The sequence below is a fragment of the Muscardinus avellanarius genome (genome assembly GCF_963383645.1).
Source record: "Muscardinus avellanarius genome assembly, chromosome: 9".
NCBI lineage: Eukaryota > Metazoa > Chordata > Mammalia > Rodentia > Gliridae > Muscardinus > Muscardinus avellanarius.
In genome coordinates, this window is record NC_137795.1 from 87511451 (window position 1) to 87525784 (window position 14334).

Genomic DNA, 14334 nt, shown 5'->3' on the forward strand with positions numbered 1-14334 from the left:
TGTCGATGGCTGGGACAACTGCTTTGATGGTTACGTAAGGGAAGTCACTCTCCTGGGCTATTATTTACACTAAAGAATTATTGGTTGTTTCTGTAGCTACTACATCCTATCTAATACATAGAAACAGGCTAACGTTAAGGTATACGTGGTCTCCAGGATTCATATCATTGCTAGCACTAATTAACCATGGTTAGCATTGGTGGAGACACAGACCATTGTTAGCACGAGTTAAATAAAATGAATGACTCAATGAACTCTTTTATTTTGGGACCTGTCTAATGATAATGGCCCTCACTATAATCCTCAACTTGCCCACTAAATGCTCCCAACATTTTCAGGTTCAATTTCCAGGAAACACAAAAGATATTTGATAAACACGGAATGCAAAGAGAAGGTAAAGAAGGCCATGTTAGCCTTCCTGCAGACATCTGAATGACTTCAACTTAATTCAAAAGACATTTATTGAGTACTTCTTTACAAAGGCAGTGCCAGGTCAATAGGGGAACACAAACATCAACAAGAAGCATAGGAGCGTCTTTTGCTTCAAAAGAGTTTACAGGCCAGTTCAACTGTTACGTAAATAACCATGACACAGGGAGAGTACAGTGCACACCCCTAGGAAGGTATTATTGAAGCGGGGTGTGGTGGTGAACACTTCTAATTCCACCACTTGGGAAGCTGAGACAGGAAGATCATGGGTTGGAGGCCAGCCTCAGCAATTTAGTGAGGCTCCCCTGCAATTTAATTTCAAAATAAAAAATAAAAAGGGCTGAGGGAGTAGCTCAGAGGTAGATTGTGCCTAGGTTCAATCCCTAGCACCAAAAAGAAAGAGAGAAAGAAAGAAAGAAAGAAAGAAAAGAGGAAAAAGAAAAAAGAAAGAAGGCAAGGTGTTACTCGAAGGGTTTGGAGATACAGAGGTGGAAGACATCACTTCTGTTTGTGGATACTACAGATTTAATGGGAAAAGCTGTGTCTGAACTGACTTACAGAAGGTCATTCCAAGAGGAGGGATTTGAGTGAGCAAGAACAGACAGAGAGCCCTGGGCATGTCTGGGGTGAGTTTTCCAGTGTGGCTAGTGCTGGCAGAGCCAGTGAGCAGCACAGGACTTTGGTCCCCAGGGTGCTGTCCCTCCGTGGCCAGGAGGCCTTCCACAGGCAGAGGTGAGGCAGAGGAAGCCCCGGCTCCCCGGCTTACACTTGCCATGCAGGCAGGCCTTGGGTAGTAGGGCTCTGGTCCAGAAACAGCAAGGAAGAAACATGGGCCTACAGCTTTCAGCTTTAGAAATTATGAGGCCAACACCACGTCCTATGTATGTGGATATCACTGTCAACATGATTTACACTCTGATGTGAGATTATAGTGCACCAATAAAAGCATATTAAAAAATGAAATCATTAATAGCAGTACAAAAAAAAAAATGTGGGGCCAAGAGTCTACCGTGAAAGAGGGAATGGGGTTTTGGGAATGGGCCAGAGTTCTAGAAGGGCGGAACAGAGCCAGAAGCAAAGAGGCCTAGGCTCAGTCTACCTTAGTACCCAGTCCTGATTCCTTCTCCACTGCCAATCTAAATGCCATTTTGGCCTCTGCTGCAGTGAGGAGAGACCTTATAACAGGCACTTCTGGGAAAACATTTGCTTTCTGATAAAAATGGGCAGCTATTTCTAGCATTGGCTTTCCTCTCTTCTCCCAGGGCCTGGAGGTAAAGAAGCTATTTTGTAACTACACAGAAAATGTCAAGAAAATTGCGTAGATGCCTACACGGATATGGTTGAGACGCTAAACAAATACCTCCGACTTCTTGAAAAATGTGTGTTTATCCCAGAGTTTATCTAATTGAAACTTCCCTAACTCTGAGTTTGCTTTCCACTGACTCAGGATTCTAGGGACAGAGAGAAAGCAATCCTCAGGTTCCTCTTCACTTAATCATCTCCATTTACAGAGATTTGGAACAATATACTGCCCTATATTCAAGGTGGTACCATTGGCTGGAACTTTTCTTAATGCCTTTTTTTCCCCCAGAAATTTTTGTGATAGGCAAAGTCTATAGTGATAAAACTCAGTGGTCAAAGCCATTATCTGCAGCAGGAGCAAATCAATATCCAATTATCCAGGGCTACTAACAACCCAGAGTCATTGATTAATGACATTTGGGAGAAGGGAATGAAGGTCGGCCTTACCATTAAATGACAATAGAAAAGGGCACAGAGTTGATCCATTAACTAAAAGCTTTATAAATGTTGCCCCAATCGTATAGTTGCATAAATGCACATTGCACTTTTGTAAATCCTTTACAAAAGTTTCTATACGGATAGGGCTAATTGGGAGGAGTGGATGATCATCCATAGGTTGATATAATTTTTTCTCTACTTATGAGATTTAAGAAATAACGTATAAACCTAGAACATGTTTTCTTTCTTTCTTTCTTTCTTTCTTTCTTTCTTTCTTTCTTCCTTTCTTTCTTTCTTTCTTTTCTTTCTTTCTTTTTTGTAATGGTATTGGGGATTGAAACCAGGGGCATTTTACCTCCAAGCTAAACCTCCAGCTTTGTTTTTTATTCTTTATGAAACAGGGTCTCACTAAGTTGCGGAGGGCCTAAGTAGCTAGGGTTGGCCTCCAACCTGTAATCCTCCTGTCTCAGTCTCCCAAGTACTGGGATTACGAGCATGCACCATCATGCCCAGCTTTTCTTTTCTTGTTAAATAGATTTTCTTTTGTTTTGTGGTACTTGGGGAAATTGAACTCAAGGGCATTCTATCTGCAAGCTATATTCTCAACCCCCCCTTTTTTTTTGGATACTGGGAATTGAATCCGAGGGTGTTTTACCTCTGAGCAACACCCTCAGTCTTTTTTATTTTGAAACAGGGTAGGTTGCTGAGACTCTCACTGTGTCTCAAACCTGCAATTCTTCTGTCTTAGCCTCCAAGTACTGGGATTACAGTATGTACCACCCTGTCTGGCTATTCCTAGTGTGTGTGTGTGTGTGTGTGTGTGTGTGTGTGTGTGTTACTAGGGATTGAACCCAGGGACATTGTCTCTGAGTTATGCCTCCTATTTTATTTTTTGTTTTGAAACAGGTTCTTACTAAATTGTGGAGGGCCTCACTAAATTGCTGAGGCTGGCTGCTAACCTACAATCCTCCTCTCTCAGCCTCCTAAATTCTGGGTTACAGGCTTAGACCACCATGCCCAGCAGTTTTTTGTGTTTGAAACAGGGTCTGGCTAGTTTGCTGAGAATGTTGATAAATTGCTGAGGCTGACTTTGAACCTGCGATCTTCCTGTCTTATCCTCCCAAGTTCTTGGATTCCAGCCTTGCACACCATACCTGGCTCTGAAGTCTTTCCTTTCCTTTTCTTCTTTGTGGTATTGGGGGTGGACCCCAGGGGCTTTTCTACTTTCAGGCTATACTCTCAGACCTGGAAGTATACTTATATTTTATAATTTCTTTGGAAACAGGGTTTCACTTAAGTTGCTGATAGCCTCACTAAGTAACTGAGGCTGGCTTCAAATCTGTGTGATCCTCCTGTCTTAGCCTCCCAAGCGCTGGGATTACAAGTGTGTGCTACCATGCCCAACTCTCTGAATTCTTTCTTTTTTTTTTTTTTTTTTTTAGTGGTACTGGGGATGGAACCCTTCTACCTCCGGGCTACACTCCCAGACTTATTTTATATTTTTATTTGGAAACAGGGTCTCTTAAGCCAGCGAGGCTGGCTTTGAACCAGCTCGATCCTCCTGTCTCAGCCTCCCAAGTGCGGGGAGAACAAGCCTGCACCACCACGCCTGGCTCTCTAAATTCTTTTAATGTAATGAAATATTTTTTCTTATCTTAAAAATGATGCCATGATTTTTTTTGTTTCTTAAATTAAAAAAATCACATTTATGCCCTTATACATTTTAATCAAGTTTGAACTGCATGAGGAGTATAGAAATAATTTAAGAACCCAGAAGATTATAATAGATGACAGCAAAATTAAAATTTAATCACCTGGTTTGATGGTTACTAAAATTTAAGCAAGCATCTAGTCAATATCATAGTCACTAGGCCATGTGTGTTAATTAATTAAAATTAGAAAGCAGATAAAATTCACTTCCTCAGTGGCACTAGCCACATTTCAAATGCCCATTAGCCACAAGTGACTGGATAGAGCATATACAGAAAATTTTTATCACTTCAGAAAGTTAGCTTAGATAACATTGATGTACATAATTTGGGTTTGTGAGGCTTTTCTTTTAAATAAATATATAGGGAGGAGGGTGTAGCTCAGAGGTACAGTGCTTTTATGAGGCCCTGGGTTGGATCCCCAGCTCTGTGAGAAATAAAACACAAGAAAAATGCAGCTAAACTTCAAAAGAAAGGGGAAGAAGAGGCACAGTTGAAAAGTAGGTGGGGCTGGGTGGTGAAGGCACTATGCTGTGCTATGCTAAGGACCTGAAGCTTTATCCTGAACCAGAAGGGAACCACTGCAATTTTAAGGAGGGGCTGACTTGATTGAGAAATGTATTATCTTTTTTTTTTTTTTTTTTTTTTGTACCAGGGATTGAACCTGGGGGCCACACCACCAGTCTCTTTTTAAAATTTTGTATTTTGAAACAGAGTCTAAGTTGCTGAGCCTGGCTAAAAACTGGCCATCCTCTTGTCTCAGCCTACCAAGTACTGGGATTCCAAGTGCGTACCACCATGCCCTGTGAGAACTGCACTTTACAAAGAACACCAGGTTCATGGTAGGGAGGATGGGTTGAATTGGGAGGTAGGCTGGGACAATGGGGGAGGAAGTTACCCTACACTGTTTTCATCTTTCCCCAAATGAAGCTTACTGGAGAGTTGACAATTCTTTGCTCAGCTTCTGGATTCTACAGGTGCTGACTGAGGACGAGTGGGCACATTTTTCTACTGTGGAAGCAGGCTAGCCAATCATCTAAGAGCAAACTATTTATGGTAGAATATTCTGGGATCAAGCTGGGCATGGTGGCATATGCCTATAATCCCAGTACTTGGGAGGATGAGACAGGAGAATCACCCATTCAAGGCCAGCTTCAGCAATTTAGCCTGATTCTCAGCAACCTAGTGTGAGTGTTTTGAACAAAATAAAATAAAATGGGGTAGGGGTGTAGCTCACAGGTAGAATGCCCCTGGTTTCAATACCCAGCAACACACACACACACACACACACACACACACACACACACGGTAAAAGCTTTTTAACACTGAGTTTGATTAATACATATTTTATAGCCATTATTACTGATTGCTAAGGTTGATTATTATGCAATTGGTAATTAATACAAGATGAAAGAGAATTAACTGAGCCAGGGATAGTGGTGCATGCTAGTAATCCAAGTATCCAAGAACTTGGGAGGCTGAGACAGGAGCAATGCAGTTTCCAGGCCAGCCTCAGAACTTAGTGATAGTTCTCAAAAATAAAATAAAATATAGAAGCCCTCTGGGTTCCACCCCCAGTATCACCACCAAAAAAATAAATAGATTTTTATATACATAAAAAAGACAGAGATTGAAGATAGAGTTTCCCTGGATTCAATCCCCATACTAAAGGAAAAAAAATTTAACTGGGTGAATAGGGAGAAGGTATACCATTTATGACCAGAGAACCAGGTGTTTGAGTTTACAGTTTTATCCATGAAGTTATACCTATTGTTCATGTCCTGGAAAGTGTGGCTAAATTGGTGCAAAAATCACGTTCAGTAAAGATGAGGGAGGCCAAGTAACTGAGAGGTCAAGGTATTGCTAAGTCATGCTCATAAATATTCCCGTTATTCAGGGTACAGAAGTACATGCAGGAGGGGCTTGTCATTTCGAAGACTTGCCAAAATAGGAGCTGGGTGGGATGGACACCCCCTCAACTAGATGGAGAGTAGTATAATCAGGTAATCATATAAAATGTGTCTCCACAAGAATTTTTTTTTTAAGGCTGTGGTGAATTTATGGTATAGAAAGAACACTAGAGATCCAGGTAGATGTGAACCCAAAACTTGACCTTGGAATATGTGAAGTGTGCGAGAATAAGCAACCTCGGGTTGACAGAGCTCCACGGAAGTGGCATCTTGAGTGTAGAGCCAGCCTACATCACTCCATGGCATAATACATGGTAAGGAAGGTCCTTGGTTGCATATAGTGGGCACTCAACAAATATTAGTTCTCGCTAAACATTAATAGGCCCTGGCTCTCCGGTCCCTCTCCCCCAAACACTGAGCCTGAGGGGAGTCCGGGCCCTGGAGCGCGCTAACCGCGGCTTCCCCAACCTCAGTAGGAGTTGCAGGAAAGAGGACGAAAAGCGAGGTCATTCCCCGCCCGGGGACAGACACGTCATCCCTCCAGGAGACATTCACTCCCATCCAGAAACCTCACAAGAGCTAGACTCCAGGGACGCAAATAAGAGGGAGACGCACACGCGATTGCGGGTGGGGGGCGCGGGCCACGTTGCGGGTTAAGGAGAACATCGCAGGAGTTTCCCCAAGGCTCCAACTTCTAAGTTCTCTCCTTGCTGTCAGCTGAAGTGAATGTCGGAAGTCGGTGTGCGGAACCGGTACTGAGATTCTTCCAGGAGTTGGCCACCCCGGCTCCCAGCTCCCGGCTCCAGATCCGAGCGACTGGCGTCCACGTGGGCTTCCCCGCGGCCCAACGGGCGGGGCCTCCAGGGGGCGGGGTCAGGCGGAGGGCGAGGCTGGCTCCGCCCTCGGGGCTCCCATGGCCCCTCGCGCCCCACCGCCAGATGCTGACGTGTCCTTTCCTTCCCACTACACCTCCCGACACCACCTACTGGCTCGCCCCGGAAGTCCCGCCTCATCCTTCCCTCGTCACCGCAAATCAGCTCTTTCAGCGCTTCCTGGAGCTTGCCACACGTTTTGGGACTAAGGGGCGGGGCTCCGCTAAAAGGATGCCTATTGGCGTAAGCTCCCGCGGGTTCTGGCCGCTGATTGGCTGGAGGGCGGTGGCGCTCTGGCACGCTTGCGCGGCGAGTAGAACGTGTGGCGGCGGCGGTGATCGCGTCTCCTCTTTTGCTCCCAGACCCGCTGCTGCTCCAGCGATCGCCCAGCGCGTCGGTCCCCTCCATCGTCCGCAGCCGATCGCTCGTCCGCCCCTCGTCTCGGCGACCTCTCTCCAACGCCAACACCCCCATTGACACCTCCAGCCCGGCGGGCCGTCCCACTCGCTTGCCTTTCCAGATCCACACATGGCCTCCTCCGCACAGAGCGGCGGCTCCTCCGGGGGACCCGCGGTCCCCACCGTGCAGCGGGGCATCGTCAAGATGGTGAGAACGGGGCTGGCACCCGGACCCCTCTGCTGCCTTCGAGCGGGAGTCAGGCATTGACTCCTCTTCCCCTCCCGCCAGCCTGCATGGTCTCCCAAATCCCGTTTCCCCTGCTCCCTTCCTCACTTTCCACCCATCTTCCGAGTCCCCTCACTAGACTGACACCGACACGAACTCCCCGTGGTCTTCGCCTCCGGGACACCCTGGCATCCGGGGTCACATTTTTGTATTCGCGGCTTTCCGATCTCCTGGCGGTTTACCAGGACAGGTCGATTACTGATCCCTTAACGGAGGTAGTTCGTTGATTTGTGTCCTTCCCTCCCCCTCTTTCTGTCCATTTTGACATATGCTGAGCAGTTTGCAGTTTATCGGGATTTTGACATCCTCTATTCTCTGGAACCGTAACGAGTACTGGGCCTTCATGAAGCTTTCTGTTTCTACGGACGTTCAGTTACTTACTCCTGAGTTTTCTCACTCTCTGGCCCTCTTTCCCCTTTCATTTCTTGTGTCTAGTCTGCAGACTTGGGAGTTTCTGATCTTTCTGTCCTTTTACATGTTTAGTCCAGCGGGAATCTTACGGATCACCGTCATTTCCTCACCCAGGAGACTGGTTTAAAGAGGACAAGTGACTTGCCTAAGGGCACATGGCAGTTTGGATTGGAGCCAGGAAAGCCCAAGTGTTCTGATTCCCAGCCCAAGGCTCTAAACATTCTACCTGATTTTATATGCCTTCACTTTCTACATCTCTTCTCTTTTTTTTGGTACTGGGGATTGAACCGAGGGACATTTCATCTCTGAGTTACACCTCCAGCCCTATTTTACATTTTATTTTGAAACAGAAGTTGCTGAGGGGCTTGCTAAGTTGCTGAGGTTGGCCTCTAACCTGCGATCCTCTTGTCTCAGCTTCTTAAGTAGTGGGATTACAGGCATGAACGCCTAAGCCCAAACACTTTCCACTTTCTTGAATTTTGAATTTAACCTTGCAAAGTTCACCCCTTAGTTCCATGATAATTTTGTGATGTAAATTTGCTTTATCACCTGTCCCTTCATTTATCCTTCTGTTAACCCTCTTGTATCTTGGAAGCTGACTTTTTTTTGTTTGTTACTTGCAGTGACCGTGAAACTCATGTCAGTCTGCAAATTTTTTTTTTTTTTTTTTTTTTTTGTGTGTGTGTGTGGTGGTACTGGGGTTCCTGGAAACCCTTCTACCTCTGGGTAACACTCCCAGACTATCTATCTATCTATATATGTATATATATGTATATATATGTATATATGTATATATATGTATATATATGTATATATATGTATATATGTATTTATTTATTTATTTGGAAACAGGGTCTTGCGGCTGGCTTCGAACCTGCACGATCCTCCTGTCTCCACCTCCCAAACGCAGGGATTATAAGCATGCAATACCAGATACCATGCCTGGCTCAGTCTGAAATTCTGACTTTCCCATCTGGAATGCCAAATATCCCTTGTGGTACTTTCTCCTAAGTTCCAGTTTTTGGTGTTGTAGAAAGTTTTTTAAGAATTATATATTTTTTTGTTTCTCACAAGATTAAAATGTTCTACAGCTCGTGTATGTAAATTTGATTTCAAGACACGCCCCCCCATGAATTCACATGTATTCAGATCTTAGATGATTTCCACCGCCAACTGACATTCTTAGGATATTCAATATTACCTTTTTTCTTTATGCATTATAGAGTCAGAACTTATCAGAGACTGAATGAGAAGGGAATTTCCGAGGTTCATATATTCTTTCTTTGAAATATTGACCTGACCCATGAAAGGATTATCCTAAAGTGGCTCCTGTTTCATTAGCTTTCGTTTGTATTGCTCTTCCCTTCATTATAGAAACAAAGCACCGCTTGACTCTCTGGTATTGGGATTGTCAGCCTGGAGTGGATTTTTTTCCAGATCTTTCTGAAAGGCCCCCTCTTTTGTGTGATGGGAGTGGAATGAGGGAGAATATATTTGCTTCCATCAGTGCTGGAGACTTCCTAGGCATCTGGATTCTATGAGGTGACTGTGCCTGTTCAAAAGTTACCCCTATCAGTGCTAAATATCAGTAGTCGCTTGTCATGTCTTGTGCTGGGTATTTTGCACATATCTCATTTAAGACACCTAACAAGTAGATAAGGTTATTGGCTACATTTTACAGGTATCAAATCTGAGGTTTAGAAAGAATCATTTACCCCAAGGCTAGGTACTTTACTGGTAATAAGAGGTAGAGCTGAGACTTGAATTTGAACCCTGAGCATAATCTGCCAGAGCCCAAGCTCTATAACATGATGCTAAGAGGCCTCTGACTCCAGGACTCCAGGGTATTATTTTATAACATGGAGGGTGGGACCAGTGATGCATGGCCACAAATTACAGGAAGGTGGAGCTGACTGTAATTGAGTTGAGAAAAGATTAGATGTTATTCCTTGCCTTGTGTGGGAGCTGCTATTGTGGTAAGTGACTTCATTTGGTGCTTATGGTCTTTGTATGCTTAGGAGTGTTGTTCAGAAGACCTTTGAGGCTGGGAGGTGGCATTTAAAATTCAGCGATTTGAATTTCTATACGGTGCATGAACTTTACTGCACACTGACCACACTGGGGACAGGTGGGTAAGTTACAGGCTGTGTTTAGGAGAGGGAGCGACAGGCAGATTTGTGTCTTGTCTGGAATGAAAAATCGACCACTGGCAAATTGCTCAGTGTGAAGCTCTTCTGCTAAGCAAAGTTGTATTTTCCAGGAGAGTAATTGTTTTCAGTGGTACTAGGAACTGCTTCGTAAGAACTCTGTAAAGGAAGATGGAGCTCTGTGACAGAAGAAAGTGAGAAAGGAATAGTTTGATGGATAGGAAAACAGATGACACTGCTTTTTGGGAGAGGGCAGAAATTGGAACGCTGATTAACCAGATGTGTGCTTTGGCCTTCTGGTTCCTGTGGACTCAGGCCGAGCTAAGGGTCTGAAGTGGTCTAGGTTGAGCTTTGCTGCAGTGAAGAGGAATAGACCTCCCTCGTTCTTGGCAAAAAGGAAGCCTTGCAGTAGGACTGCTTGATTGCTTTGTTGTCTTAGTGAGTCTTGAGTTACTTTTTTTGTTTGTTTGTGGCACTGGGGATTGAACCCAGGGGTGCTCTACTACAGAACTATATCCCCAGCCTTTTTAAAAAATTTTGTTTTGAAGCCGGGTTTCTTTCACTAAGTTGTTCAGGCTGGCCTCTCACCTGGGATCTTCCTGTATCAGCCTCCCAGTTACCTATGTTACCTTTTTTTGTGTGTGTGGGACTGGGGGTGGAACCTGGGGCCTTCTACTTCTGGGCTATACTCCCATTCCTATTTTAAACTTTTATTTGGAAACAGGGTCTAAGTTGCTGAGAGCCTCACTAAGTAGCTGAGGCTGGCTTCGAACCTGTGCGATTCTCCTGTCTCAGCCTCCCAAGTTCTGGGGTCACAAGCGTGCGCCACCACGCCCGGCCCTATGTTACTTTTTTAAGGTTGAAGAAAGAATTTGGGAACCAAGTTGTATTACAATGATGCTGTCTGCTGTAGACAGTGGAGGTTAGGGGACAAAGTTAGTTGGTTCTGGAATGTGTTTAAGGCGGAAGTGGGTAGTAAGTTGACACAAGCGTTTTGGAACTGTCTTGTTCCTGAAAAAGCCAGTGAGGATAATGGGAAAGCTAAAGATGGATTTTTATTTTTTGAGTTGAGATGAGACCAGCAAGTGTGTGGGTGGCCAAAATATAACTTGGAAAGTAAATGTCTTTGTCAAATCAGATCTTATTTTCACAATGCCTGGAAAGATTCCAGCTCTAGGTTTCTTTGAATAATTTGCTAGACACTCTTCACTGCGATTGCCTATCTTCAGCAGATATTACAAAAATGAGGTTGGGCTAAGTCTTGGGGGCACCCATTTAGCAGCTCCTTTGTGATGGTTTTTGGTCTGCTCTTCCTGATCTGGTTTGCTTTCCTGTTTTGGGGAGAGCACCCTTTTCTATGTCTTTTCACTCTGCCTTTTTTTTCCCCCCTGTGGTACTGGGGATGGAACCCAGGGGCATTCTACCTCTGAACTTCACCCCCAGACCTATTTTTTATTCTTTATTTTGAAACAGGGTCTCACTGAGTTGCAAAGTTGCCTAAGTAGTTGATGCTGTCTGCAAATCGCGATCCTTCTGTCTCAGACTCCCAAATTCCGGGATTACAAGCGTGCACCGCCATGCCCGGCTTCTCTCTTTGCTTTCTGATCGGCAAGTTTGCATATCTCTTCAAGCTGGGGTGCACTTTCAGAACAGCAGAAAGAATTGGCCACAGTTCTTGAGTCTTCTGTGTTTATCAGAAGCAGCCATAGACGTAGCGAATCTTATCCTGCTGTAGTGTGGAAGGCCAAAGGGACGGCAAGGCCAAATCTCAGTTCCTGTTACATTACACACACACCCTCATTTTATTGCCTCAGAGCGGAGAGGAATCTGTCAGTCTTGGCGGTTTTGTGCTAAGAACCATGGTTCTCACTGGGTGACTACAAGGGACACCTAAAGGAGGAGGGGTAGCCATGATTTTCTCCTTTCATGGGGCTTGGGCTGCCAACTTACTGTAAAGCAAAATGTTGGCTTCCTGCTGAGTAGCTTAGTGCAAATGTCTCCAGGGTTCGGGCTGTAGGAACTGCTTCCTGTAATTTAGTTCATTATAACTAAATGTTTCTTGGGTTTCTGAAATATGTGTTGAGTGGGGACAGAGTAGGCTTGTCAATCTGCTTCATTCTATATACACTTAGCTTCTGCAGAAAACCAAAAAAAAAAACCACTCTTTCCTAAGTTATTTAAAATACACTTATTTTACCACTCAAGAGAAAAGGTAGCTGCATAACAATTTTTGAGAGTGGTCATTTGCAAAGAAGCACATTAGGATGAAAGGCTTTCCCCTATAGGCCCATTTCCTAGCAAGTAAGGATGGTAGCTTTCAGTCAAGATTGTAAGTAGCTGGGCGTGGTGACATACACTTGTAATCCCAGTACTTGGGAGACTGACGCAGGAGGATCGCAGGTTCGAGGACAGCCTCAGCAAGTAGTGAGACTCTCATCAATCTAGTGAGAACCTGTTTCAAAATAAAAAATAAGGCTGGGAATGTAGCTTGGAGATAGAAAGCTCTTGGGCTCAATCCCTAGTACTGCAAAAAAAAAAAAAAAAGATGAAAGGAACACTCAGCTGTTACTTTATCTTAAAGGCTTCCTGTTATTTTTCTGTGAAAAGGAATCATCCATCTGAGGCTAGTGAGCTGAAAGTGCCGCCCTTTAGTAACTGTGACCGGTGAAATAGAATGACAACAATCAGGTTTGCTTTTTTTGTGGTACTATGGATGGAGCCCAGGGTTCTGTCCGAACTATACCACCAGTCCTATTTTTTATTCTTTATTTTGAAACAGGTTCTCACTGAGTGGCAGAGGGCCTTACTAAGTAGCTGAGGCTGCGATCCTCGAGTCTCAGCCTCCCAAATGCTGAGATTACAAGCGCGCGCCACCACGCCTGGCTTATGCTTAGTTTTTTTATTGAAAAAAAAAAATGCGTAATGATCCCCGGTGGCCTGTCATGTTCTGCCTTGGATGTTGAATACTCAGAGGTAAAGTAGATCAAATTCCCTTTCTTACAGCTCATGGAGGAGGCAGACAAAGAACCAAGAAAGCAATGCACAGGGTGATGTATATAAGATAGTAATTTCTGACAGGGGACTGGGACAGAGTGGTTGGGAGAGAGGGGGAGTAGTTCCCGTAGATAGTGTGTTCGGGGATGAATTCTCTCAGAAGATGGCATTTGCAGTGAGATCTGATGGGCATCAAAGAGCCAGCTGGAAAGGAAGTGTGTTTTTGGGAGCTGAAACACAAGTGTGAAGCCCTAGGGGTCTCCATTGGTGATTATTTGTCACCGTTTTTATAATAGTACTTTACTTTCTTCAGGTTCCCACATAAATGTTTCGGGTTTAACCTGAGTTATTCTGTGACAGACATGGTTCAGGATGATAAAAAGAAGGAAGGCAGTAAAGGTGTGCTCATTGTTCTGGTTTCCTGGTGAGATCATAGGTGACATTCAGTGCACTAAATAATGTAAAGAATGGAAGATGGATAAGAAAAAAAAAACTTGTTCTTAATCATGTTTGCTGCTTCTTTTTTTTTCTTTTTTCTTTTTCTTTTGGTGCTGGGATGGAACTCAGGGACATTCTACCTCTGGGCTACACACCCAACCCTATTTTATTTTTTATTTGAAACAGGGTCAAGCCGGGCGTGGTGGCGCACGCTTGTAATCCCCGCGCTTGGGAGGCTGAGACAGGAGGATCACATAGGTTCGAAGCCAGCCTCAGCTACTTAGTGAGGCTCTCAGCAACTTAGTGAGACCCTGTTTCCAAATAAAATATAAAATGGGTCTGGGAGTATAGCCTGAAGGTAGAAAGCCTCTGGGTTCCACCCCTAGTACCACCACCCCCCAAAAAAAAATAAGAAACAGGGTCTCACTGGGTTGCAGAGGGTCTCACTAAGTTGCCGAGGCTGGCTTTGAACCTGTGATCTTCCCATCTCAGCCTCCCAAGCGCGGGGATTACAAGCATGTGCCACCGGGCCTGGCTCAGCATTTTGTTATTACCTGTGGAATTTAATGCTGCTCTGGGCTTCTGGCAGTACTTTTTAGCTTAGTGGGCAAAGAAATAATTTAGTGACGTTTATGTGCATGCAATGTACTTGGAGGATGAAATTTGGGAAATAAGCGAGAATTTTTTTTGCATTGTAAGTTCAAAAGGAAAAATTGGCCAGGTTTTTGAAGTCAGGAAGGTTCTGTGACCTGTTGTGCACTCACTTCTCCATGGGCTACCTGTGCAGGTTCTAGCAGAGGCACAGCAGAGCTTTGGGGTCTGGTCCTAGGATTTATTTCATTTCTCCAAGAAGAGCAGAGATAAGCATGGTGGGAAATTCTGTGCCTTGACAGGGAGAAAGTATGAAATAAAGGGATTCAGCTCTTCACTGGGCTTTTGCTGGAGCTTTTCTTGCTGGAGAGGGATACACACCCAGTTTTTGTTGCTACTTCCTCTCTTG

General features: G+C 44.5%; 1 protein-coding gene across 1 annotated transcript in view; it reads left to right on the forward strand.

Moving 5' to 3' along the window:
- Positions 1-6960: 6960 nt before the first annotated feature.
- Positions 6961-14334, forward strand: part of SND1 (staphylococcal nuclease and tudor domain containing 1) — a gene marked incomplete at its 3' end in the record, with an annotated part of 461155 nt that continues 453781 nt past the window's right edge. Inside the window, exon 1 of the mRNA XM_080701065.1 lies at positions 6961-7266. Within this exon, the coding sequence (XP_080557191.1) occupies positions 7189-7266 (78 nt within the window). The 5' untranslated portion in view covers positions 6961-7188. The remainder of the gene's footprint in view (positions 7267-14334) is intronic.